The sequence below is a fragment of the Tursiops truncatus genome, chromosome 6 (genome assembly GCF_011762595.2).
Source record: "Tursiops truncatus isolate mTurTru1 chromosome 6, mTurTru1.mat.Y, whole genome shotgun sequence".
NCBI classification, from domain to species: domain Eukaryota; kingdom Metazoa; phylum Chordata; class Mammalia; order Artiodactyla; family Delphinidae; genus Tursiops; species Tursiops truncatus.
The window spans coordinates 35,243,194-35,270,252 of NC_047039.1; the positions used below are offsets into that span (position 1 = coordinate 35,243,194).

At 38.8% G+C, this 27,059-nt stretch overlaps 1 protein-coding gene across 19 annotated transcripts in view; it reads left to right on the top strand.

Annotated features, from left to right (window-relative positions):
- UBAP2 (ubiquitin associated protein 2) overlaps nt 1-27,059 on the top strand; it is a 121,126-nt gene that overhangs the window by 46,361 nt on the left and 47,706 nt on the right. For 9 of the 19 annotated variants that reach the window (XR_012332229.1, XR_012332230.1, XM_033857957.2 and 6 more), the window contains 6 exons: nt 9,485-9,580; nt 13,675-13,785; nt 16,215-16,368; nt 17,773-17,850; nt 25,175-25,229; nt 26,671-26,774. Coding sequence is in view for 17 of the 19 variants with exons in the window: in XM_033857957.2 (XP_033713848.1) it covers nt 9,485-9,580; nt 13,675-13,785; nt 16,215-16,368; nt 17,773-17,850; nt 25,175-25,229; nt 26,671-26,774 (598 nt within the window). In the remaining 2 variants the exon portion in view is untranslated. Of the gene's footprint in view, nt 1-9,484; nt 9,581-13,674; nt 13,786-16,214; nt 16,369-17,772; nt 17,851-25,174; nt 25,230-25,459; nt 25,611-26,670; nt 26,775-27,059 lie in introns of those variants that run through there. The other 10 variants (XM_073805646.1, XM_033857971.2, XM_073805647.1 and 7 more) reach the window with 5 other exon arrangements.

Below are 27,059 nucleotides of genomic sequence, written 5' to 3' on the forward strand. Positions count from 1 at the left end.
GTAATACTGGCCACATAGAATGATATAGAAAATGTTCCCTTCTCTATTTTTTCGGGAAAGTTTGTGAAAAATTGGTGATTGATGTTCTTTCATTGTTCGGTAGAATTTACCAGTGAAGCCATCTGGGCCTGGGTTTTTCTTTCTGGGAACTTCTTTGATGACGAGTTCAATCACTTGTTAACAGATTTTCAGTTCTTCTTGAGTCAGTTTCAGTAGTTTGTGTCTTTTTAGGAATTTGCCTTTTTAGACAAAATTGTTGATTTTTGTCTAGGTTATCCAGCTTGATGGCATACACTTGTTCATGGTTATTTTCCTACAATCCTTTTTATTCCTCTAAAGTTTGTAGTGATGTTCCCTATTTCATTCCTAATTTTGATAACTTGAGGCTTCTCTCTCTTTTCTTGCTTGTTCTAGCTAAAAGGTTTGTCAATTTTGTTGTTTTTCTCTTGTTTATTTCGTTTATTTCTACTGTAGTTTCTATTCTTTCTTTCTTTAAAAAACTGTTTTGGAATGAGTGTTTTGGAAGATTTGCTGAAAAGTTGGAAAATGATACAGAGGTCTCTACAACATGTACCAATCTTCCCTTAATGCTAACATTTTATATCAAATGTTGGAAAACTTTTCCCAAAAAGGGTCAGATGGCAAGTATTTCATGCTCTGCAGGCCACACACAATCTCTGTTGCATGTTCCTTCTTTGTTTTTGTTGTATTACAACATTTTTTTTTTTTAATTTATTTATGTTTGGTTGTGTTGGGTCTTAGTTGTAGCTTGCGGGGCATGAGGGATTTTTGTTGCAGCATGCGGGTTCTTCAATGTGGCGTGCGGGCTTCTCTCTAGTTGTGGCTTGCGGGTTTTCTCTAGTTGAGGTATGTAGGCACCAGAGTGCATGGGCTCTGTAGTTTGCGGCACCCAGACTCTCTAGTTGAGACGCCTGAGCTCAGTAGTTGTGGCGCATGGGCTTAGTTGTCCTATGGCATATGGGATCTTAGTTCCCCAACCAGGGATCGAACCCGTGTCCCCTGCATTGGAAGGCAGATTCTTTACCACTGGACCACCAGGGAAGTCCCTACAACATTTAAAAAATTTTAAAACCTTTCTTAGCTGGCACACCATACAAAAATCAGATCTTAGGCTATAGTTTACTAACTTCTGTCTTATATAATTATTTGTCAAGAGTAAGATAATAACATTGGCACAATATTATTAAATTAATACAGTCTTTATTTGGGTTTCCCTAGTTTTTCCACTAAGGTCTCTTTTCTTTCTTGTTTTAAATATTTATTTATTTATTTGGCTGAGTCAGGTCTTAGTTGTGGCACGCGGGATCTTCCTTGTGGCATGTGGGATCTTTTTGTTGCAGTGCACAGGCTTAGTTGCCCCATGGCATGTGGGATCTTAGTTCCCTGACCAGAGATTGAACCTGCGTCCTGTGCATTGGAAGGCAGATTCTTAACCACTAGACCACCAAGGAAGTCCCAAGTTCTCTTTTCTGTTCCAGGATTTGTTTTCATGTCTCCTTAGTCTCTTCTGATCTGCAACAGTTTTTCAGTCTTTCCTTGTTTTTCCTGACCATTGCACATTTGAAGAGTATATTTATAGGTTTGTTTTGTTTTGTTTTTCGTACACGGCCTCTCACTGCTGTGGCCTCTCCTGTTGCAGAGCATAGGCTCCGGACGCGCAGGCTCAGTGGCCATGGCTCACGGGCCCAGCCGCTCCGCAGCATGTGGGATCTTCCTGGACCGGGGCACGAACCTGTGTCCCCTGCATTGGCAGGCGAACTCTCAACTGTGCCACCAGGGAAGCCCCTATTTACAGGTTTTTAAAGTAATTGGTTACCTGTCATCCTCCAAAGGTGAATAATTAGTATTAAAAATATTATTGTGAACCTATGAATTTAAACATTTGAAGGATTTCAGTTATTTCTAGTTATTACCCTTTTTGAAGTTGAAATTATCCTATCTTTGGCCAGGTCTCTTCAAATTGGCTCCTGAGGGCTTTTTGACTTTCTAGTAATCTTTGATGGTTTCTTCATAAACTGGTATGATGAGTTATTCCAGACTTATTTTGTATAATTCCTGCTGTGTACCTAGATCAGACATTGCTCTAAGGAATCCTGGCATCTTTTAGTAGGAAATGGCACTTAGAGACCTCAATCTGGTAACTGATGTTTATTGTTACTGGGCTTGTCATTGTTTATAGGTCTCTCCAGTGGACAGTTAAAAGTAAAATGCCTTATGAGTTAGTAATGCTGATAGTTCAAATTCAGGACTACAGGATTTTCACTTCTTTTATATTACATTTTGATCACTTCTACACTGAGAATACTAGTTTCTTCAGAACCAGGGGATGGTATAATTATATATATACATATTTTTTTAATTTAAGTTTTTTGGCTGCGTTGGGTCTTCGTTGCTGCGTGCGGGCTTTCTCTAGTTGGGGCAAGTGGTGGCTACTCTGTTGCGGTGCGCGGGCTTCTCATTGCGGTGGCTTCTCTTGTTGCGGAGCATGGGCTCTAGGCACGTGGGCTCAGTAGTTGTGGCTCGCAGGCTCTAGAGCACAGGCTCAGTAGTTGTGGCGCATGGGCTTAGTTACTCCGCGGCATGTGGGATCTTCCCGGACCAGGGCTCGAACCCATGTCCCCTGCATTGGCAGGCGGATTCTTTTTTTTTTGTTTTTTTGCGGTACGCGGGCCTCTCACTGTTGTGACCTCTCCCGTTGCGGAGCAACAGCCTCCCGACGTGCAGGCTCAGCGGCCATGGCTCACGGGCCCAGCCGCTCTGCCGCATGTGGGATCTTCCCGGACCGGGGCATGAACCCGTGTCCCCTGCATCGTTAGGCGGACTCTCAACCACTGCACCACCAGGGAAGCCCGGCAGGCGGATTCTTAACCACTGCGCCACCAGGGGAGTCCTGATATAAATGTTTACATCCTTTGCTGGAGCAACAACGTGTGTATCAGTCTCTGATTCTGTAAAAATGTTCTGAATTTAGAATTTTAAACTTTATCTTGAAGTCAGTTGATAGAACAAATGTCTAACTGAATAATTTCTGCCGACTTGAAATTTCAAGGAAACTGCTTCGTTTATTTGCTTCAGCTTCTTTTGTAGTAGCTTTTAAACTGATAGTAACTTGCAGGATGATCACACTTGCACATCTGAGGGCCTTGATCTTTATTAGTATTGGTGAAAATTATTCAACAACCAAGAGGCACTCTGTGTATGGACCTGGGAAGTAAGTGTCTACAATTCTTCGACACAAACAGGGATCTCATAGCCATCCTTTTTTTGCTGTTTGCTGTCTCATAATGTGACTCTGTACCTGGGAACCATTGTCAGCAGTCATTCCATTATTTCATGACACAGCGTTTTTGGTTATCTAGAATAAGTTAGTCACTCTGCTGGAATTTAGTAACTTGTTATCTGCTTTCTTTTATGATGGTTACTACTTGGTTTTTCACTGTGAGAGCCTTAATACAAGACCGCCTCCATTAATAGCCTTGAAAGCATATTTTACTTGATAGAGGTGGTCCTCAAGTGAAAAAATGATGTGGCTGCTAATGCCAGCCTGAAGGACAGATTGGTGCACCCACTGCTCCAGGGTACAGCCTTTGGTACCCATTGCACCTGAATCAGCCGATAAGCTCCATCTGAAACTTGTAAGATTCCCCCTCTACCCCCCTTTAAATATTATACTGTATCTACATACCCTATTCATGTGCCCATTGTATACTGTACTTTCTCCATTTGAGACATCATTTAGTTTTACTTCTACAATAAGTATATGCTTAACAGTCACCATTAATACTTAGGTCAGTATCTCTAGTCATTTTGGTTGTTTGAAGCCAATGCTGTTATTGATTCCTCAGGAAAGGCTCATGAGAATAAGCCTTTTTCCTGTTTTCTTCCGTGCTGGTAACAATTTATGCCCTTTCTATTTGAGCATAAAGTCAGTTTTGCTCTCTATAAATGCTAGGCTCATATTTTCTGTACTTGAGTATCTTAAAATGTTACTTAATTTTCTTTTTGCATAAAGCACTGCTTTTGACAAGTTTAATGACACACTGATTTCTTTCCCTTGTAAGTCTTTTGTCATTTCTGCCTACATGCACGATGGATATTTTTTAGAGTCCAGATATTTTACTAGAAAATTTCTCAGTATGGGTTGTTATGGGTTGATGTTCTTAAGTATGGTGTGTTTTCTTTCACAAATTTGAACATTATTCTATTTGCTTTCCAGACATTTCTCTTGAATTTTAGCTTTAAACATTTGTACTGTTTCCTTTCTGTCCTTGTCTTCTTCAGAGACTTGTATTCTCCACAGATTCAGGTTGAGTTGTCTTTTGCCTACATTCAACATTTGACACTTTCTTTCTACCATTCTTTTATCTTTTCTTTTTCCTTTTTTAAATTTTTTACTTAAAGTATTTTTCCTCTTTCACCTTTTATTTCTCTTGTAGCATTAACTGTTAAGTTTATTTTTGTGTTCCTTCTAGTTTAGTCTTCATTTTCATTTCTGAATTAGAAAAACTTAGATATAAAATGTTATTCTTTTACGTCTTTATTGTTTTCTTCATGCTCAGTCTTTTAGTGCATTTTGAAACAGAAGATAGCAGTTTTGCTTTTTTCCTAGGCACCTTTTTTGGTGTACTGTCATTGGTTTTGGTGTGTATTAATCTGCTTATATTCTTTTTCTCTTATAGTAACTTTGTATGGGATTTGACCTTTAATTTTCTATTGCTCATTTTTATGTGAAATGAGTCTTTTTGGACTTTAACATGGCACCATGGTTCAAAGTGGCTTTTCTAATTTCATAGTGTTTCCTCTTTTTCTGAATAATTATGTTGGCTTGCTTTCTGAGATTTCCTGTCTTTGTTCTCCTCCCTCAGTGTGGACTTTTTTAGATTTTTCTATATATGTGGCCCAGTTTTGATTTTACTCCCAGTATTTTCTCTTGATGGGAACCTTAGCTGGTTAGTTTCAGTAGTTTATGATGGTAACTACCCCAGCCTATTTAAACCTTTCTGCAATCCTCACACATAGTTTGCTCTTGGAGTTGTCAAAACCCTATAGTGCCAGGTGCTGTGCTCAAATTGGCCCACCTTACTTTCCAGTAAGTGCCTCTTGGCTACTTGGGGTTTTCCTGTTCTTAGGCCAGTCAAACACCCCAGTGCTGGCCTCTGCCACAATTATTACCATGCAGATCTTGTATCTGTTGTTTTTTCTTTTCCTCTTTGTATTTTGAGGTTTGTAAGGGATACCTTGTCACCTAGTTTTATCCTGTGTTGTTGTTGTCCACAGGATTTTAGGTTTGCTATAAAGTTAGAACAAAGATGTTTCTTTATACAAACATAATTCCACTATCAAATTTCTTAAATGTATCATTGTTACAGTGTTCTTTCTCTACAGTTAATATTCCGGTTTTGTCAATGTGGGACTTTCATTTATTCCAGTAATGTCAGTTACGCCAGTAATGTCCTTTATAGCACGTTTCCTTCTTCCAGTATAGCGTCATCACATCCCCTTTGCTTGACATGCTTTTTTAGTCTTCATTAATCTGGAACTGTTCTTAACCTTTCTTGGTCTTCTGAAATAATAGCAATTTTGAAGAAGGCCAATTACTGTAAAAAATGTTCAATTTGAATTTGTGTTTTGATGTTTCCTTCTGATGAGATTCAGGTTATAGATCTCAGGAATGCTGTTTAACCGACATTGAGTATTTCTGAGTACCATATGTAGAGTCACGTGATGTCTCTCTGCCCCTCCCTGAGGATGTTAATTTTGATCACTGAGTCCAGATTTTCCCATTTCCCCTAATTTGTTGTTTACTAGATTTCTGCCAGCAACTAAAAAATAATCTTTGTGGAGACACTTTGAGACCATGTGTAAATAACCTCTTCCTCATCAAGCTTTCCCCTTTAGAATCAGCATTCGTTGATGATTCTTGTTTGAAATAGGCTTTACTGTGATGGTTGCAAAATGAAGATGTTTTCGGCTCTACTACTCCCTCTTATAGTCTTTTTATCATTGCCATATTAGTAAGTGTATTTTTATTTTTTAAAAATTTATTTATGTATTTATTTTTGGCTGTGTTGGTTCTTTGTTGCTGTGCACGGGCTTTCTCTAGTTGCAGCAAGCAGGGGCTACTCTTCGTTGTGGTGCGTGGGTTTCTCATCGCGGTGGCTTCTCTTGTTGGGGAGCATGGGCTCTAGGCGCACCAGCTTCAGTAGCTGTGGCATGTGGGCTCAGTAGTTGTGGCTTGCGGGCTCTAGAGTGCAGGCTTGGTAGTTGTGGCGCACGGGCTTAGTTGCTCCGCGGCATGTGGGATCTTCCCGGACCAGGACTTGAACCCATGTCCCCTGCATTGGCAGGCAGATTCTTAATCACTGCGCCACCAGGGAAGTCCCAGTAAGTGTATTTTTAAAAGATTACTCTAATGATCTAAGAAGTAAAAATCAAACCAAATAGAGATCATTTTTAATTGGTTAAATTTGCATTTTTTTAGACTGGAGTTTGAGGAAGCAGGCTCTTTTACACTGTTAATTGAGTATAAAGTTTTGCAGCCTTTGTGAAGAGCATTTTTGAGCAGATGGTATGAAACTACTTTTAACATTTTTCTATATACTTATTTGACCTAGTAGTTTCACATCTTTGTATTTATTCTAAGAAAGCTATCCTGGATGTATTAGGTGTAACAATGGCTCCCTGTAGTGTTTGGGTAGTAATGAAGAATTCAGAGTAAGTAAAATGCAAGACCTATCCTGTAGACTTGTATGCAGCTAATAAGCATTATGATATAGGTATTTACAATTGATTATGTATTCCTACAAAGTAGTGTGATTAGTATTTTGTTTTTGATATAAGAGAAAAATATGTAAGTACCAAATAAATAGTTTTTGGTATTAGATAGTTACCTTATGGGTCACTGTTATTTTCTTGTGGGCTTTGTGAAAATTTTGTAATTTAAGGAAATTTAATGGTAAGTGATGAACATTCATATTGCTTGGGTTGCAGCAGGGCTCAATGAATATGTGTTGAGGTACAATTTCTAGATTTGAAATTCAGAGTAGAAGTGATTGCTATCAGGAAAAATGGGCAAAAATTAATCATGCAGGGTTTTGGCACTAAGGGCCACATTGGTTTACTTTTTTTCTTTTTAGTTTATTATTTTTTAATTTTTAAATTATTTTTTATTTTTATTGAAGTATAGTTGATTTACAATATTGTGTTAATTACTGCTGTACAGCAGAGTGATTCAGTTTATATATATATATATATATATATATATATATATAGTTTTTTTATCCCAGTGGCTTACTTTCATAAAAGGTTGCCACTACCCAAAGCTCAAATGTATAACGTGGAAGTGCCGTCTTCCAGAACTCACCTTCCCCTTTGGTTTTCCTTTTTACTTCATACAGTTATTTCATACCTTGGTCCCTTTGGCTGCTGCATTGGGACTTCTCACTTGAGGGTGTGTGTAAAAAAGGCCCTTATATATACTGGTTAGGATTGAGGTAAAATTTGCCGTGTGTGTAGAAACTGTACAAACATCTTTCTGGGTGTAATGTAACACTACAACTGAGGTCACACCAGGCATAGGTTGGGATGAAAGGATTGGCCATTGGATTGGAGGGAACAGACCAAAGGTAGTGGGAGCTTGTATAATCAACCAACAACATGGACTGGAAAGCTCTTGTGAGAAGCGTTTTTACATTGTAAAAAACACTAACAACCTCTCCCCCTCCACCCCCATTGAGATTATTATGAATCTATATTAAAAGCAAAGGTGAAAAGTTGTTTGTTGGGACTTCCTTGGTGGCACAGTGGTTAAGAATCAGCCTGCCAATGCAGGGGACACGGGTTCGAGCCCTGGTCCGGGAAGATCCCACATGCTGCAGAGCAACTAAACCCGTGCGCCACAACTACTGAGCCTGCGCTCTAGAGCCCGTAAGCCACGACTACTGAGCTTGCGTGCCACAACTACTGAAGCCCACACGCCTAGAGCTCGTGCTCCGCAACAATAGAAGCCACCGCAATGAGAAGCACGCACACTGCAAAGAAGAATAGCCCCTGCTCTGCGCAACTAGAGAAAGCCTGCACACAGCAATGAAGACCCAATGCAGCCGTACATACATACATACATAAATATATTTTTAAAAAGTTGTTTATTATTAGCACTTGGTGGGTCTCCCCTCCCCCCCAAGCTCATTCAGTAATTTAAATGATTTAACTTTAAAAATATTTATGTTGGGAGTTAGTAAAGATTTTAGCTAGCAATGGTTGGTATGTTACTATTAACTGATGCACAAGAGTTACCTTTTTCAAATTTCTTATTTTTTATTATTTCTTTGGCTGTGCCACATGGCTTGTGGGATCTTAGTTCCCTGACCAGGGACAGAACCCACACCCTTGGCAGTGAAAACACGGAGTTGTAACCACTGAACTGCCAGGGAATTCCCCAAAGTTTCCTCATTTAAAAAATATCTTTCTGGGCTTCCCTGGTGGTGCAGTGGTTAAGAATCTGCATGCCAATGCAGGGGACACGGGTTCGAGCCCTGGTCTGGGAAGATCCCACATGCCACGGAGCAACTAAGCCTGTGCGCCACAACTACTGAGCCTGTGCTCTAGAGCCCGCGAGCCACAACTACCAAAGCCCGCACGCCTAGAGCCTGTGCTCCGCAACAAGAGAAGCCACGGCAATAAGAAGCCCGCACACCGCAACAAGAGTAGTCCCCGCTCACCACAACTAGAGAAAAGCCCGCGCACAGCAGCAAAGACCCAATGCAGCCATAAATAAATAAATAAAAAAAACCTTTCTAATTTTTAATTGCCAGAAATACTACAAAAGGAAACCTCAAAAATTCGGTAATTTGAATTTTTTTTTAAGAAGGATTTTGAGTGAAAAAAGCAACTGGAAAAGAGTTTTCTACATAGTTGACTAAGCGTTTGAAAGTTGCTTCCTTAAAATTCTGTTAAATTAAAACCATTTTAAAATTGTGGTTAAAAATAAAAATGTAACTTAAAAAATAATTTTTATTTAGATAAATACAGCCTTTTCCCTTCCGAACTGACCTTTTTTGAGTTGATAGCAGAGGTTTTTTGCTTTTTGACAGCAAGGTTGTGTCTAAGCCTGTATCCTGGCGGTTGTTTCCACTGCTTCCTGTTCTTCCACTTTCTGTTATGCTGTAACTTCATCTGCCCAGGGGAAAGAAAATTCAAAAAAGAAAATTCAAATGAGTCACAAGGCTAATGAAGATGAACAGGACTTCAGGTCTTTTGGTCAAAGGACTGGGACCTTTATGCTATTTAATTTGATGCTTATTTACCTTTTGGGAATACACTGTAGACATTTAAGAGGTCTAAATTCAGAGTCCTTTTTTTTAGTCAATCAGTATTTCTGTTACCACAGTGATAGAGAGTTTTTATCTGTTTATACCAGATTTTGGCATCTAACTTGTATTTTTGGTGCTCCAATCTTGAACAGTTGTATGTGCTTTTCCAGGCAACAGCTGAACAGATGCGTCTTGCTCAAGTGATCTTTGATAAAAATGATTCAGAGTTTGAAGCTAAAGTTAAACAGGTATGTTTCTGGCAAAGGATACTGTCATTTTTGTAATCTATTCTTACTGTGCTTAAAAAGATAATTTCACTAGAGATTCTTATTTTAAATTATGCTTCTTGCTTAGTTGTAAATAATTGGATTTTGAACTTGTGATTCAAAATCAAAATACCTGTATTGGTGGCTAGAGCGAAGGAGTTTTGGCAGTAGAACCTTTCTGAGTTACTAGTGTTACATGTGAACAATGAGCATTTGTGAAAGTACAGTGGCATTGTATATACCTGTGCATAGAAAGTATATTTAGTATATGGCAGGTTCTCAGAAAATTTTGTTCAGTGTTACAGAAGAGCTGATTTGCCTTTTCACATATTGTGGTGGTCCCAAACGTAGATTGGAAAAGTTATAAAATTAAATTTTAGGGTGATGTCTTCACTTAGAACTTCACTGATATAATATTATTTTAATTGCACATTCTTCTTTCCTGATAAGACTTCTTTTCCCTTCAAGATTGTAGAAACGAAGCAATAACCTTTGCCTTGGTAGAGGTCTACCAGTAATTCCTTGGAGTGAAAGTCCCTTGGTGAACTCTTTATTTTAGCCCTTTAGTATGTAAACTCTTTCTTCTTACTTATAGTTGCTGTCATTAGACTTAATGGTGATATTTTTGGAAAGCCACAAAAATTATTTATTAAAAATCATAGAACTTATTCGCTGGAATGAGATTTATGAATTGTTTGAGACATACTTCTACATATTATATCGCTTTTTATCTGAGTAGCATAGCAGATACACAAAAAAGAGCCCTGGTAGAGGAGTTCAGAGCTTTAAGTTTTTTTTTTTTTTTTTTGTGGTACGCGGGCCTCTCACTGTTGTGGCCTCTCCCGTTGCGGAGCACAGGCTCCGGACGCGCAGGCTCAGCGGCCATGGCTCATGGGCCCAGCCGCTCCGCGGCATGTGGGATCTTCCCAGACCGGGGCACGAACCCACGTCCCCTGCATTGGCAGGTGGACTCTCAACCACTGCACTACCAGGGAAGCCCCAGAGCTTTAAGTTTTAACGATGATTCTCTCTCTTACTAATCCAATCACTGGGGGAGTTTTGAAGGTTACTATAAATCTTTTTTTTTTTAAATAAATATTATTTATTAATTTATTTGGCTGCATTGGGTCTTGCTTGTTGTGCGTGGGCTTTCTCTAGTTGCAGCGAGTGGGGGCTATCCTTTGTTGTGATGCCTGGTCTTCTCATTGCGGTGGCTTCTCTTGTTGCGGAGCACAGGCTCTAGGTGCGTGAGCTTCAGTAGTTGTGGCATGCAGGCTCAGTAGTTGTGGCTTGTGGGCTTAGTTGTTCCATGGCATGTGGGATCTTCCAGGACCAGGGCTCGAACCTGTGTCCCCTGCATTGGCAGGTGGATTCTTAACCACTGCGCCGCCAGGGAAGTCCCTGCTGTGCATCTTAACAACTGCATGTGACGGGTATTGACCTACTATAGATCGTTGATAAAAATCTGACCTTATTAGTAGACATCCAAAGACTGAAGCATGGGAAAGCTGTAGAATGTATAGAACCTTGCTGGGTAACACAGGGAGGAAATCAGATGGAATGATGTGGTGTAAAGAGCTGTATTTATGAGACCAGGAGACCTGGCTTCCCGAAAGGCTAATTGTTTTGTGACCACAGAGAAATCGCTTCAGATGTTGGGGGTCAAACTGTTTTGAACTGCAGCTGATACATACTAAAATAGTTAAAGATACTTAAAACACAGCAGATATTTAAATCATACATTTGTTCACTGATAACTGAGAAACCTATATTGTGCCTAATCTGTGATTGTTCCTTGTGTTGAAAATATTAAGTAGCTTAATTATCCCTTGTTAAAGGGAATGCACCAAGGAGATTTCTTTGATTTCAAACATAGCACCCTGTTGAGGCTACTTGAGAAAATAGTATGTCCAGGAGTGAGTTTTGTGATAGCTGCCAAATTCTAATTTTTTTCTTATTTATTTATTTATACAGCAGGTTCTTATTAGTTACGCGTTTTATACATATTAGTGTATATATATGTCAATCCCAATCTCCCAGTTCATCCCACCACTATTAGCCCCGCTTTCCCCCTTTGGTGTCCATACGTTTGTTCTCTACATCTGTGTCACTGTTTCTGCCTTGCAAACCAGTTCATCTGTACCATTTTTCTAGATTCCACATATATGCATTAATATACGATATTTGTTTTTCTCTTTCTGACTTACTTCACTCTGTATGACAGTCTCTAGGTCCATCCACCTCATGACAAATATCTCAATTTCGTTTCTTTTTATGGCTGAGTAATATTCCATTGTATATATGTACCACATCTTTTTTATCCATTTGTCTGTCAATGAGCATTTAGGTTGCTTCCATGAGCTGGCTCTTGTAAATAGTGATGCAGTGAACATTGGGGTGCATATGTCTTTTTGAATTATGGTTTTCTCTGGGTATGTGGCCAGTAGTGGGATTGCTGGGTCATATGGTAATTCTATTTTTAGTTCTTTAAGGAACCTCCATACTGTTCTCCATAGTGGCTGTATCAATTTACATTTCCACCAACAGTGCAAGAGGGTTCACTTTTCTCCACACCCTCTCCAGCATTTGTTGTTTGTAGATTTTCTCAAGATGCCCATTCTAACTGGTTTGAGGTGATACCTCATTGTAGTTTTGACTTGCATTTCTCTAATAATTAGTGATGTTGAGCAGCTTTTCATGTGCCTCTTGGCCATCTGTATGTCTTCTTTGGAGAAATGTCTATTTAGGTCTTCTGCCCATTTTTGGATTGGGTTGTTTGTTTTTTCAATATTGAGCTGCATGAGCTGTTTATATATTTTGGAGATTAATCCTTTGTCCGTTGATTCATTTGCAAATATTTTCTCCCATTCTGAGGGTTGTCTTTTCGTCTTGTTTATGGTTTCCTTTGCTGTGCAAAATCTTTTAAGTTTCATTAGGTCCCATTGTTTATTTTTGTTTTTATTTCCATTACTCTAGGAGGTGGATCAAAAAAGATCTTGCTGTGATTTATGTCAAAGAGTGTTCTGCCTATGTTTTCCTCTAAGAGTTTTATAGTGTCCAGTCTTACATTTAGGTCTTTAATCCATTTTGAGTTTATTTTTGTGTATGATGTTAGGAAGTGTTCTAATTTCATTCTTTAACATGTAGCTGTCTGGTTTTCCCAGCAGCACTTATTGAAGAGGCTACCTTTTCTCCATTGTATATGCTTGCCTCCTTTGTCAAAGATAAGATGACCATATGTGCGTGGGTTTATCTCTGGGCTTTCTATCCTGTTCCATTGATCTATATTTCTGTTTTTGTGCCATTATCATACTGTCTTGATTACTGTAGCTTTGTAGTATAGTCTGAAGTCAGGGAGCCTGATTCCTCTATCTCTGTTTTTCTTTCTTAAGGTTGCTTCGGCTGTTCAGGGTCTTTTGTGTCTCCATACAAATTTTAAGATTTTTTGTTGTAGTTCTGTAAAAAATACCATTGGTAATTTGATAGGGATTTCATTGAATCTGTAGATTGCTTTGCCAAATTCTAATTGTGAGACTTTAGGGTGTTAAAAATTATTTTATATGTGCAGTGTTCTAATCCAAGCAGTGATAGCCCATGTATGGAACATTGATGGAGTCAACTGGACTGTTGGACAGTGCAAACAGTTGGACTGGATGTTCGGCTAATTGTGGCCACATACTCATGCTTGGTCTTTGGGAAACATATAGTTCCACTTAATATTTGAGTAGCTCAGAAATATGGGAGTCCCAGGCCATTGAACTAGTTTGAGCAGTCACATAGCTCATCCTGAGTATTCTGAGAATGTTGGTATGTATGTGCTGCCGATTAAGAATTGATACTTTGTCAGCTTGGAGGAGGGTTGATTTATAGCTTGACTTTACCAGTATTGGTCGAAAGACATGGAGTAGCCCCCCAAAACAGGTAAACCTGATCTTGGATTGTAATCTCAGAGTGTTGAAAAGGCCATCTTCATGTGGAAGGATTGCATAATCTCTGTCTTTATATAGTAGAATCTTAGGATTAATATCAAGTGCCATTCTTCTGTTTCCCTAATCATTGCCTTATAATTCCAACAGCTTATGGAAGTGACAGGAAAAAATCAGGATGAATGCATAGTGGCTTTGCATGACTGTAATGGAGATGTCAACAAAGCTATCAATATATTGCTGGAAGGGAATTCAGACACGGTAAGTATTATTAATTGATTTGCAATGCTAAGATTTCTCTCCAGTTCCATATTACATTTTCAACTTCACCTTATTCGGGGGTGGTGGTAGAGGGGGATTATGGGTGCCATTACATATATGTTTTGAGTCCAGAAAGAACACTAACCTGAAATGACTGTTTTTGTTATGTATGTTTTCTTCATGAAGTTGTAGAATCTGAAGACTTGAAAGAGAACTTGGTCATCTACTCCAGCCTTACACAGTTGCCAAAATTATCTGGGCCTGTGGACATTTTCAGCACCTGAAAAACTTCTCTTGGCTCCACAGCTCATGTTTCTTCATCTCAATTGTCACCTTTTACCACTCCTTATATCTCTAGACTAACAGAAAACCAGGATTTGCTGGTATCTCTATTTGCTTATGTGTGAATATTCTACAGACACATTTTCATGACAATCTGACAGATATATAAAATAAGAAAAAAAATTTTTTAAGCTTAATCAATTTTGAGGAATGCACATGCACACTAAAGCTCCTCCCTTTTATTTTAGGAAGGATGCAGCTAAAGCCACACCAGAGGCAGGTGTCGGCCCTAATCTTTTGATTTCTACATGGAAATTACACAGTATTTCATTTGTATTTTTTCATTGAGAAAACCAGTTCAGAGCAGATTAAAACAAATAATGATTCACCTAAGTGGGGTATAAAGATGAACACATCAAAAAGTGCCTTCCTTATCATTGTTTAGGTTTAATCGAGTTCTCGTTTTTAGGGGTAGGCTTTTTTAGGCACAGGCTGTATTAAAATGAACTACTGTGACAAGCTCAAAACTGAAATGAGTATATTTTTATTTAATAGGAAACAAGCAGAATAAAATTTGTAATTATAAAAATTAATGATAATTGGGAAAATATTTTGTTATTTGAGTATATAGCAGTATTTGTGCGTAAAATTCTATGCAAGATTACACTGGTCCAGCATGATGAACTACCAAATATGTGAGTTTGTTGGGAAAATATATCATGTTAAGTGAGGAAATAAAATTTTGAAGAGTTTTTGTTTGCTGACACTTGGGCATGTATTTGCTGGGTTTTATAAACTATGGGGGATGTTCACCTCATTGCTAATGGATGCAGTGTAGAATAGTTCTCCCTTATTTTTAAAATGAACTGAAGGGCTTAACTGCTTTCTTATTAAAAAAAAATCACTGAATAAATGAAATATTTCCAAATCATTAATTGGAGGGCATATTTTCTTTTATATGGTAGAGATAGGCTTGAATACTGTTTTCCTGTTGCCTTTCCTTTAGCTCCCGCAGATTCATCACTCCTTTTCTTTGGTGGCTGGGTGAATCTTTTAAGTTTTACATGATCAGCCAGTTCTATCTCAATAAAGACTTTCAGCTTCCTCTCCTCATTTGGGACTGAACCTAAAGGAGGTGGTTCTAGGCTGAAAGTTACATAAAGATCTCTTTGGTTACCTCTTTTTTTTTTTTTAAATTAATTAATTTATTTATTTTTGGCTGCATTGGGTCTTTGTTGCTGTATGCGGACTCTTCTCTAGTAGCAGCGAGCAGGGTCTACTCTTCGTTGGCGGTGCACAGGCTTCTCATTGCGGTGGCTTCTTGTCACAGAGCATGGGCTCTAGGAGCATGGACTTCAGTAGTTGTGGCACGCAGGCTCAGTAGTTGTGGCTTACTGACTCTAGAGTACAGTCTCAGTAGTTGTGGCACACGGGCTTAGTTGCTCCGCGGCATGTGGGATCTTCCAGGACAAGGGCTGGAACATGTGTCTCCTGCATTGGCAGGCAGATTCTTAACCACTGTGCCACCAGGGAAGCCCTTTGGTTACCTCTTGAACCTAGAAGTCACACAGTTGGGGCTAGATCTGGCATGTTGTTTTCTTAAAAGGTGAGAAACTAGCAAATTAGGGCCTGAATACAGACACAAAAGGCATTTGCCTGTTTGGAGATGAGAAGGCTATAGGGAAAATGGAGAGGCAGAGGGGAAGTCCTTTGAAACCCTGGTTTGTTTAGGATTACTCCATGGTCCATCTTTTCTTTCATCCTGTTTGCCTTCTTACCTTGTTGTCTGCAGTAGCCATGGCTACTACTGAGGTAGGTGGGGATGGCATAGAGTGGGAGCTTGGGGAAATAACATTTACTTTATGCTTATCAGCATAGGAAAAGGCTCTGTGGTGGGACAACATATAGTATGTTGTCAGTTCAACTAGTTGCTGTAATCTTTTGTGCTCTCTGTAGCAACAGGAACCTAACGAGATTTGCTGTCGTTATCATCAGAGAGTACAGTACGTTTATGGAGAAGAATTAAAATGGTAGGCATGCAAGCTGTAAGGCATTCCTAATTAGGTCTGAAAGATAAATGCACACACTCTTGATGATTGTCCACACTTTGAGTGGTAACTCTGAATAAATGCTCTTATTTTCGATAGACTTCATGGGAGACTGTAGGAGGGAAGAAGAAGACTTTTGGAAAAGAAAGTTCAGAAAACAAAGAGAATAGAGAGAAGAGAAGTGAGAGAGAAGTGAGCCGTGGACGCGGAAGCAACAACCGGAAAGTAAGAGGTGGCAATCGTGGGAGAGACTGTAAGTACAGACCTTTCTCCTCACCTTTGGTTTTATGAAAATTTTCGTGCATGTTGAAAAGCTGATAGAATGATCCAATGAATGCCTATAAATCCACTTTCTCAGTGCCATATTTGTTAGTATAGTTAACAGTTAGTAATGAGCTACAACTGAGTAGTTTATTAGCACCCTAACTGATACAATTTCATATTAGCACTGACCTGGGCTGTAGGTATTTGTGTTGTGTCTTAAGACTGCCTTCTGTTATGAATCAAGTGCATCGTCTAATTTTAAAGAAGGTTTTTTTGTTGGCTGGTAGCTAAAGCTGTTTATTCTTCCCCACTTATGGATACTCATGATATATGCAAGGTTTAGATTAAGAGGAAAGTTGTTGAATAGGAAAGGTTTTTCTCAGTTCTCTCCATTTGACTCAGGTTTTGGCATCATTCACCCAAAACAACACTACCTCCTATGCAGACGTACCAAAGTGGCTAAATGATGATAAATATTTAACATGTTCCTTCATAGACTTTTGCTAGTTTATTTATACCACGGATGTTTATTGAGTATCTACAGTGTAGTGGATAGTCTTCAAGTCATACAGCAATGAAGAAAACAGAAATCTTTGCCCTTCTAAAACACCTTTTAAGGGAGGTAGAGTGAGATGTAACAATAAAAAAGAGAAGTAACATTTCATATTGATATTGTAATATTTTAATGGCATTATGTAGAAAATTATGCTCTGGGGAAAAACAAAGGCAGAGAGATGGGAATTATAGGTACGGGTTTGACAAATTTAAAGACAGTGACCAAGGAAGGCCTCACTGACAACTCACATACTTAAGCCATAAAAGAGATGAGGGGAGCAAGCTGTGCCAATATTGTTCATAAAATTTCTGTATTATACAGAGTCATTAATGCCAATATAGAAATAAGGAGAAGAAAAGACTGTGTTGGCATCTTCTGGACAGTAACCTGGAAAAACCTCTCTCTAACAGTGATTTCCCCAAGAATTCAGTGTTTCCTTGGTATTGCAGTTTGCTAATCTGTGCCTTTCCAGGCTTTGAACTTAACCAATGAGCAGATTTTGTTGTGTATGGTTACATAACAAAGGTATTTTTTTTTTTTTGGAAGTAAACTTACTTTACAGGAGGGCACGTCAAAACAGAAAATAAAGGTGGTACATCATTTTAATTTCTTTTTGAATTTTCACCTATGAATTAAGCAGGTTGTGCTGTCATTCAGTTTCTTGAGCCACGCTGGTTTGGTTTTTCTTGTTTTCCAAACCCTTTGGTTAAATTTTAACCTTTTTTTAAAAAACCTTTTTTTGTTGAGGGGTGGAGGGAGTCTTTTTGTCCTTGTCTTTAATAGCTGTAATAGCTGTTAGTTTGATTATGTATAAGGGGTGCTCTTTTTCTTCCTTAGTTAGAGGTGAAGAGAATGGAATTGATTGCAATCAAGGGGACAAGCCTTCAGACCGTGGCAAGAGAGCTCGTGGTAGAGGTAAGACAGAATAAGGCGGACGGAGATGCTTGTGATCGGGAGAAGGAGGCAGGCTGTTCGTATACTCAGTACATTAAGCCATGGCAGTGTACTCTGAAAGAATGGTTGATCTGAAATCTTTTGATTCATTTACTGATGCCAATGAATGAAGTGTTTGGATTATGTAATTTTGAGGAAACCTATTGGTTGTTTTCAAATGAGCTGAGAAAGGCCCTTTCTATGAATAATTTAAAACTTGAAACTCTGACCAAAAAGTTATTAATTCTCCTATGTTGGACTTTACCCATAGTAAAGTGTTTTACCATATGATGCTTTTTTGTTTGTTTGTTTCTAATGTTTATTTATGTATTTATTTATTTGGCTGCATTGGGTCTTAGTTGCAGCACACGGGATCTTCGTTCAGGCATGTAGGATCTTTCGTTGTGGCATGCAGGCTTCTCTCTAGTTGTACTTCTTTTTTTTTTTTTGCGGTACGCGGGCCTCTCACCGCTGTGGCCCCTCCCGTTGCGGAGCACATGCTCCGGACGCGCAGGCTCAGCGGCCATGGCTCACGGGCCCAGCTGCTCCGCGGCATGTGGGATCTTCCCGGACCGGGGCATGAACCCGTGTCCCCTTCATCGGCAGGCGGACTCTCAACTACTGCGCCACCAGGGAAGCCCATGTATCTATCCTTTTTCAAATTGTTTTCCTGTTTAGGTTATTACTGCATATTAAGCAAAGTTCCCTGTGCTATACAGTAGATCCTTGTTGGTTATCTATTTTAAATATAGTAGTGTGTACATGCCAATCTCAAACTCAGATTGGGAGTATTCTTGATAAAGTTCTTCATCATGTGCCATGTTAGTTAGTAAAAAAATAATATAATTCTGTGTTCCAGGATGAAACTTCTTGGCTTTTGAAGTTACAATATAATCAAGCCACTCAGCTAACTTTTTTTTTTTAATTTTTATTTTTGGCTGCTTTGGGTTACAATATAAGAAGTTACAATATAATCAAGAAGTTACAATATAATCAAGCCACTCAGCTAACTTTTTTTTTTTTAATTTTTATTTTTGGCTGCGTTGGGTCTTCATTGCTGCACGTGGGCTTTCTCTAGTTGCGGCAAATGGGGGCTACTCTTCGTTGTGGTGCACGGGCTTCTCATTGTGGTGGCTTCTCTTGTTGCGGAGCACGGGCTCTAGGCGCGCAGGCTTCAATAGTTGTGGCACACAGGTGCAGTAGTTGTGGCTCACAGGCTCTAGAGCACAGGCTCAGTAGTTGGGGCACATGGGCTTAGTTGCTCCATGGCATGTGGGATCTTCCTGGACCAGGGCTCAAACCCGTGTCCTCTGCATTGGCAGGTGCATTCTTAACCACTGCGCCACCAGGGAAACTAATTTATGAATATGGCCTATATAATATAACTGAAAGGTTAATTGTTGAGCACCTACTAGGTGCTGACATTCTAGTTTTAATTCTTGAATTTTCTATAATGCCTTCTCGGGTCATGGTACAAAAAGTATTTTACAAAATGCAGTGCTCTAAAATAAGTTGCTGAACAACTAGGTTATTTCCTGTAATTGAATAGTAATATTATTATTATGCCTCTAAATATGGGTCCATGAAAAAAAATCCATGTTTATGACATTGGGGTTACATATCAGTCTTTAACGTAACAACTGATACTTAGGTACCTGTTATATTGTTGAAGATACTGCTGTGCCTAAGACATGGTTCCTCACATCCTTAGTGGGGAAGGAGGAGAGACAATCAAGTAAAAGCACTGTTCGACTTACTTAAGAAAATGATTGGTGACGTGATCAACTGCCAATAGGGTTTCCTTTAGATGGACCTAGGGAGGTCTCTGAGGAGATGGTATTTAAAGTGAGGAGGAAGAAAGCCATGTGAAAATCTGGATAGGAACATTCTGTGTAGAAGGATCAGCTTAGCTAGTGCAAACATGAAGAACAACTTAGATTTTTCACAGAATAAAATGTATTCACTGGAATATAAAATATACATATAAGTGCTTAGGGTGCGGTTTTAACATTTTACTTTGAAATAAAAAAGTACAGCAGAATTTTACATAGTGTTTACCCAGAGTCCCCAAGCTTTAATATTTTGCTACATTTGCTATATTTCCTCTCTGTATGTACATATTACTGTTTTTTCTGAAACCCTTGTGTGTTCATTTCAAACATAATGCCATTTTACCCCTTAATATTTTAGTGTGTAACTCTTATGAAAAAATATATTGCCTTAAAGAGCTACCTTAAAATGATAAAATCACGAAATTACCATCAATACAATGTATAGGCCTTATTCAAAAATTTCCAGTTATCCTGCTAATGTTCTTTATAACAAAAAGCAAATATTCTGGTCCAGGATCCAGTCTGGGATCACACACAGTATTTAGTTCCCATGTCTGTGTAGTGTCCTTCAATCTAGAACAGTTTATCAATCTGGAATAGTCTTTCTTTGTCTTTCATGCCCTTGACACTTTGGAAGTATCTCTTTTGTAGAATGTCCTTGATTAGCAAACTGAGAAGTTTCCTCATGATTAGATTCATGTTACCAGTTTTTGGCCGGAATGCCACAGAATGATATAGCTGTACCTCATGTTAGAGGGTACATGATGCAGATTTATCCCATTGCTAGTGACGTTAACTTTGATTAGTTAAGGAAAGTGGTTTCTGCTAAGTTTCTCCTTTGTAAAGTTACTCCCTCATTCTTTGTAATTAATACATATTTTGCGGGGGGAGTGCTCTGAGACTGTGTAAATAACCGTTTTCCCATCAGACTTTTATTCGCTGGTATTAGAATCCATTAATTGTTTCCTGAAATAATTATTGTGACACATTTATAATCAGACTTATTTGCTAAGGAAAAGCTAATATATGAGATATGAGGATAAGACTCGAAATAAGATCTCTTTCTCACTGAGTCCCTGCGGCATTAGCTGTTGTCATTTGACTCATTTACGCTACTTTGCGATTGGGGAAGACGTATTCCTATCTCTGTGGATAAACCCTGACCCAGGGACAAAGAGGCACAACTTGCCTGAGTCCTAAGTCTCTGAGCCACAAGCCCCAGAGTGCCCTGTTCTCTTTGTGGGCTGAACAGGTCTCTGGGCAGGTGGGCAGCTTGTGGTCAACACAGCAACCATCTTGATCATTGAACTAGCCCTGAAAATCTGGGAACTTTTGTCTGTACAAAAAACTTTAGAACTACTCAGTATCTTAAAGATCATGACCCAGAGTGTGCAGTGATAAATTCAAGAGCCCACAGTTTCTGGTGCATTTGCTGTTATCAAAGCCCTGCTTACAGTCTCCTGGGGGTGAAGGAAAGGGATTGCTTTCTATCTTCTTATTTTTCTTTAGGTTGCACATGTTCAGCCCCAGGGGGGATATCTGTTCTTTAGATTTGCCTTCTCCACTAGAGGTGGTTAGCTGTTCTCTGTGTTTTGGCTTTTTTCAAGGGAAATGGGCAACTTTTCTACTCTGGCTCTCAGTGTTAGACATAAATATTAAACAATTAAAAACTTGAGCAATTATTCAACATAGATGTAGCGCAGAGTCACTAGATAGACCTCTATGAGTAAAGGTTTAGCATTTATCATAACATTGGTTTATTCTTTATGATAATTTACTTTAATGTTGTTTTTCTCAATTATAAGAACCCAGGTCTCTCTTCCGAGCTGTTAGGTGAAAACAGCTATTTGTACCAGATAACAGTATAGGAAAATGTATATACACAGATAACAATGTTACTGGTAGTGTAACTAGCCAGGTGAATAGGAAAGAACAATTTTGTTAGCTTGCTAAAATGTACATGAAGATGGATTTGATTTTTTAAAGATAATTGGCTTGTTTGTGTTTCATACTTGGGTGTGGCTACTGCTCTCTGGAGACATGGAGATATTTAGTTGATACTGACTTTTTCCAGGGGACTTGGAGGATTTCTTGAATTTTTGGCCTGAGGATATGTTTTTCTTTTATAAATTCCTTTCTTCTCTTTCATGTACATCTTGCTTTCTGGCTCAAGTATTAGATAATTGTTTAATGATTTTTTAGCAGAATCCTTTTTTAAAAATTGCCCCTATTTTCTTAATACTTAACCACTGTTAAATATTCCTTTTGTCACACAGTTTGCCACTGAATGGGTGCACATGAATGCACTTAATCAAGAGCAGTTGTGTTGTTCTCTGTTTTCTTCACTGGTAACAGTGTTTATTATCGCCCTCTAAAATTTCTTGAGATGTAATTTACATACTGTACAATTCACCCATTTACATTGCATAATTCAGTGGTTTTTAGTACATTTTTAGAATTATGCAGCCATCACCATAATCAATTTCAGAACATTTTCATCACCTCAAAAAGAATATCCCATACCCTTTAAGTATCAATTTCCAATTCCTTCATCACTTCCCCCTCCCCCCGCCATCCCAGCAGTAAACAACCGGTAATCTATTTCCTGTGTTTATAGATTCTCCTGTTCTGGACATATGATATGTAAATGGAATCTATCAATATGTGCTCTTTTGTGACTGGCTTCTTTGACCTAGCTTAATGTTTTAAAGATTCATTGATGTTCTACCACATATCAGCACAATGTTGTAGCGTGTATAAATACTTCATTTCTTTTTATAGCCAAATAATATTCCATTGTATGGACATACTAAAGTTTGTTTGCTTTTTTTTTTTTTTTACAGTTAAGTGTTTTATGTCCTGTGAATTCGTTTTCTTACATGATGACTCTCCTCCTCCCACCCTACCACCTCTCTTAACTGTAAGGAGTCTTGCCAAAACTTGGTCATTGAAAGCTTTCTTCTTAGAGTTAAGTTTGTTTTTTTTTAAACCCAAGTTTCCAACCTTCTTTTAGACTTACCTGAAGTCTTACCTTTGCCTTTCGACAGTGTTAAAATAGATAGTAGCCACTAATATGCATTATTAGAATTCTTCCACTTTTTAGGACATTTCCCTCTCTTCCCCTGTCTCTGGGGATAGGGTAGATTTTTGTTAAGACCGTATCTTTTAATAGTTTAACTTGAACTACTGGATAAGTTAACTGTACATGATTAAATATACATTTAGTTATATTAGCGTGGCTAACATATCCCTTGGCAACAACCTTTTTCTGCATTTGAGTACTCTTACATACCTCATATAAGTGGAATCATGAAATATTTGTCCTTTTGTGACTGGCTTGTTTCACTTAGCAAAATGTCCTCAAGGTTCATCCACATTGTAGCATTTGTCAGAATTTCCTTCCGTTTTTTTTTTTTATAATTTATTTATTTTATTTTTGGCTGCATTGGGTCTTCGTTGCTGCGTGCGGGCTTTTCTCTGGTTGTGGCGAGCGGGGACTACTCTTTGTTGTGGTGTGTGGGCTTCTCATTGTGGTGGCTTCTCTTATTGCGAAGCACGGGCTCTAGGCGCACGGGCTTCAGTAGTTGTGGCATGCGGACTCAGTAGCTGTGGCTCGCAGGCTCAGTAGTTGTGGCGCATGGGCTTAGTTGCTCTGCAGCACGTGGGATCTTCCCAGACCAGGGCTCGAACCCGTGTCCCCTGCATTGGCAGGCAGATTCTTAACCACTGTGCCACCAGGGAAACCCCTTCCTTCCTTTTTAAGGCTGAATAATATTACATTGTATGTATATACCACATTCATTCATCAGTGGACACTTAGGTTGATTCTGCCTTTTGGCTATTATGAGTAAGGCTGCTATGAACGTGAACATGGGTGTACAAGTATCTCTTCAAGACCCTATTTTCAAATTCTCTTGGATACGTATACCCACAAGTGGAATTGCAGGATCATATAATTCTTTTTTTTTTTCTTAAAAATTTTTTTTAAATTTTATATTGGACTACAGTTGATTTATAATGTTGTGTTAGTTTCAGGTGTACAGCAAAGTGCTTCAGTTATACCTATACATGTATCTATTCTTTTCAAATTCTTTCCCATTTAGGTTATTACAGAATATTGAGCAGAGTTCTCTGTGCTATAAGGATCATATAGTTCTATTTTTAATTTTGGGGGCAATTGCCATAACTGTTTTCCACAGTGGCTACACTATTGTACATTCCCATGAAACAGTGTACAAAGGCTTCAGTTTCTGTACATATTTGCCAACACTTATTTTCTCTTCTCTCTCTCTCTCTTTCTCTGTTTCTCACTCGTAGCCATTGTAATGGGTGCCACATTGCCCTAATGATTAGTGATGTTGAGAATATTTTCATCTGCTCATTGACCATTTTTATATTATATTTGGAGAGATGTCTATTCAAGTCCCTTGCCCATTTTTTAATCTGGTTATTTGTTTTGTTAGAGAGTTGTAGAATTTCGTTATGTATTCTCAGTGTTACTCCCTTATCAAATGTAGAATGTGTAAATATTCTTTGGGTTTTCTTTTTAGTCTGTTCATGCCTTTTGATACACCAGTTTAAAGTCTTAATTTTTTCCTTTTCTTGCCTGAGTCTTTGGTGTCATATCCAAGAAATCATTACCAAATTCAGTGTCATGAAGCTTTTGCTCTATATTTTCTTCTAAGGGCTATATAGTTTTAGCTCTTGTGTTTAGGTCTTTAATCCACAATTTAGGATTCGATTAAGAAAAACTGGAGAGTCACTGAATAGAACTATTTCTTCTTGCTTGCTCGCTCTCTTGTTTGCTGCCCTTTTGGTCATCAGTCAGAATCTTAGTATTAAAAATGGTATGTAATAACACCATCAGGGGCTTCCCTAGTGGTGCAGTGGTTAAGAATCCACCTGCCAATGCAGGGGACGTGAGTTTGATCCCTGGTCCGGGAAGATCCCACATGTCACAGAGCAGCTAAGCCCATGCGCCACAACTACTGAGCCTGTGCTCTAGAGCCTGCGAGCCACAACTACTGAGCCCACGTACTGCAACTACTGAAGCCCACACCTAGAGCCCATGCTCCGCAACAAGAGAAGCCACTGCGATGAGAAGCCCACGCACTGCAATGAAGAGTAGCCCCTGCTCGCCGCAACTAGAGAAAGCCCGCGGCCAGCAATGTAGACCCAATGCAGCCAAAAATAAATTTTTTATATATATATATATATAAAACCTGCCCGTGTTAAGCTGCTAAATATGACAAGTGTTGTACAAGCAGAATTAAATTCTTTTCTATCCTTTGAGATCAATAACTGTAGATATTTGTGTCATTAGGGACCAGCAGATTGGGTGTACTGGTTGGGAATGTTGGTGCTGTTAGGACCAATGACAGTAATGTTTGGGTAGGTGTGTAAGGGATGAAGTCGGTAGAATTATAGTTGTGTAGGACATAAGTATTATTTTTACACTATATTTTCTTTAAAAGCGTTTGGACGTGGCAGAGGGAGAGGGGCAGGAAGATTCTCAACACAAGGCATGGGGTAAGTCTTAGCCATCCTATTTTTGAAGTAATTAATTACCTTCTGTAGTTTAAAGAGACAATACTGAAAAAGCAAAATAACACAAATAAAATTGTATTGCAGTAGGCCTTAGAGCAGTTTTCTAGCCTTGGCTTTATTGACATTTTGGATTGGATAATAGTTTGTTGAGGTGGTGGGGTTCCCTTTACATTGTAGGATGTTTAGCAACATCCCTGGCCTCTCCCTACTAGATGCCAGTAGCACCCCTCCTCAAGTTGTGACAGTCAAAAATGTCTCCAGACATCGCCAAATGTTCCCTGGGAGGGAGGTGCACAGCCACCCCAGTTGAAAACCATTGCTTAAGAGAGTTATGTTGGTAAATCCAGCAATTATCTTTGAATGGTAAGTAAATGAAATGTTTTTGTTTTGTTTTTTTATGAAAAGCAATCATTTTTATCTTGAATTGTGAAGGATGAGTATATTGTTATTAAATAGATGGTATAATCAGTTATTTATTCATTATTTCTGGTTCTCTCACTTTTTGCTGTTATCCAAAACATTAGCTCCCCCCCGATCTTTATAAAAAGTTTTTAAGCTTCTTATAGAGGCCATAAGTAGATGACAGTCAAGAAAGGAAAAGTCCTTTGTTTCTCCATATCTCCAGGGCAGCACTGTTGGGGGTCACTGCCTTCAAGTGGTGACTCCTGCCATCTCTGTTTTCTGCCTGAGCTCCCTGTGGACAAAGGAAGGATGAAAACACAGGGAGCAAACTGGCCGGAACATATGAACGTATGTGCCCAACCCAGTAGCTTTAAACGATTTTGTGGATTTTGCTGTCTACTTTAAAAAATACTCTTGTGGTTCTTTTTGTCAGTGACACCCCAATAATGCTGAAAAAAAATTTTTTTAATTCTGTTGTGAAAATTTTAGCAGTGCTATTTAATTTGGCTCTAGTTAAGACATCTGAATCGTGGGTATTGAGGATTTTAATTTAAAAAGAGGCACTGAACAAAACGTTTTCTTTTTATTTACATCCATCTAAACAAAAAGAATCATATACTTCTACTGTAAAAGGTTCAAATCCAAAATTGGATTCTGACTTCGGAAGAAAAGACCTATTGCCTATTTAAGTCTAGGCTTAGTTGGGAGGGGGTGGGTGAGTTTTTCATTAGAGCCATTACCCTGCCTAGAACTATTATAGGTCTCCACACTTGCTTTAGGATGCAGAGGACAACAACTTAGGGAAGTAGGAGCATCATACAAGAGTGTATGGAAGGTTCTAGGCAACCTCTGCTTTTCAGAAGATCTGCATTCCGATGGCAAGAAGAGTTGGCTGTAATTAAATAGGAGAAGGAGGGTGAAGTTTCTTATAGTGGTTCTTAGAAGGGACAGGGCTTGTTTCGGGGAAGATGATGTACAGTTAATTTTGTGATTTGCCTTTATTCTTTATTTCAAACCCAAGGACATTTAACCCTGCGGACTATTCAGATTCTCCATCTATAGATGGGTGTGGGACAAAACCAGTAGGTTGGGAAGCTGCTCAGAATGGTGCAGATGAGGGAACTGGTAAGTGTCTGTTCTCACCAGAGATGTACTTTAATTGTTTGAGCTCATAACGTACAAAGATGACATCAAAGTGTGCTGGTGGAGAAGAATGAAAAACAGGCAGCTGTCCTACCTCTGAGACTACTCTTAGCTGATTCTTACCTCCAAAGTTTCTCACTTATAAATCTCATTGACGATAAAGTATGTGGTTTACCCCTTTTGCACTCTGAAGAAGAGGCTGTAATAAATCTGTGTAAGGCAGTACAAACCCACACTCAAATCTCAGTGTCAGGGATATATAGAATT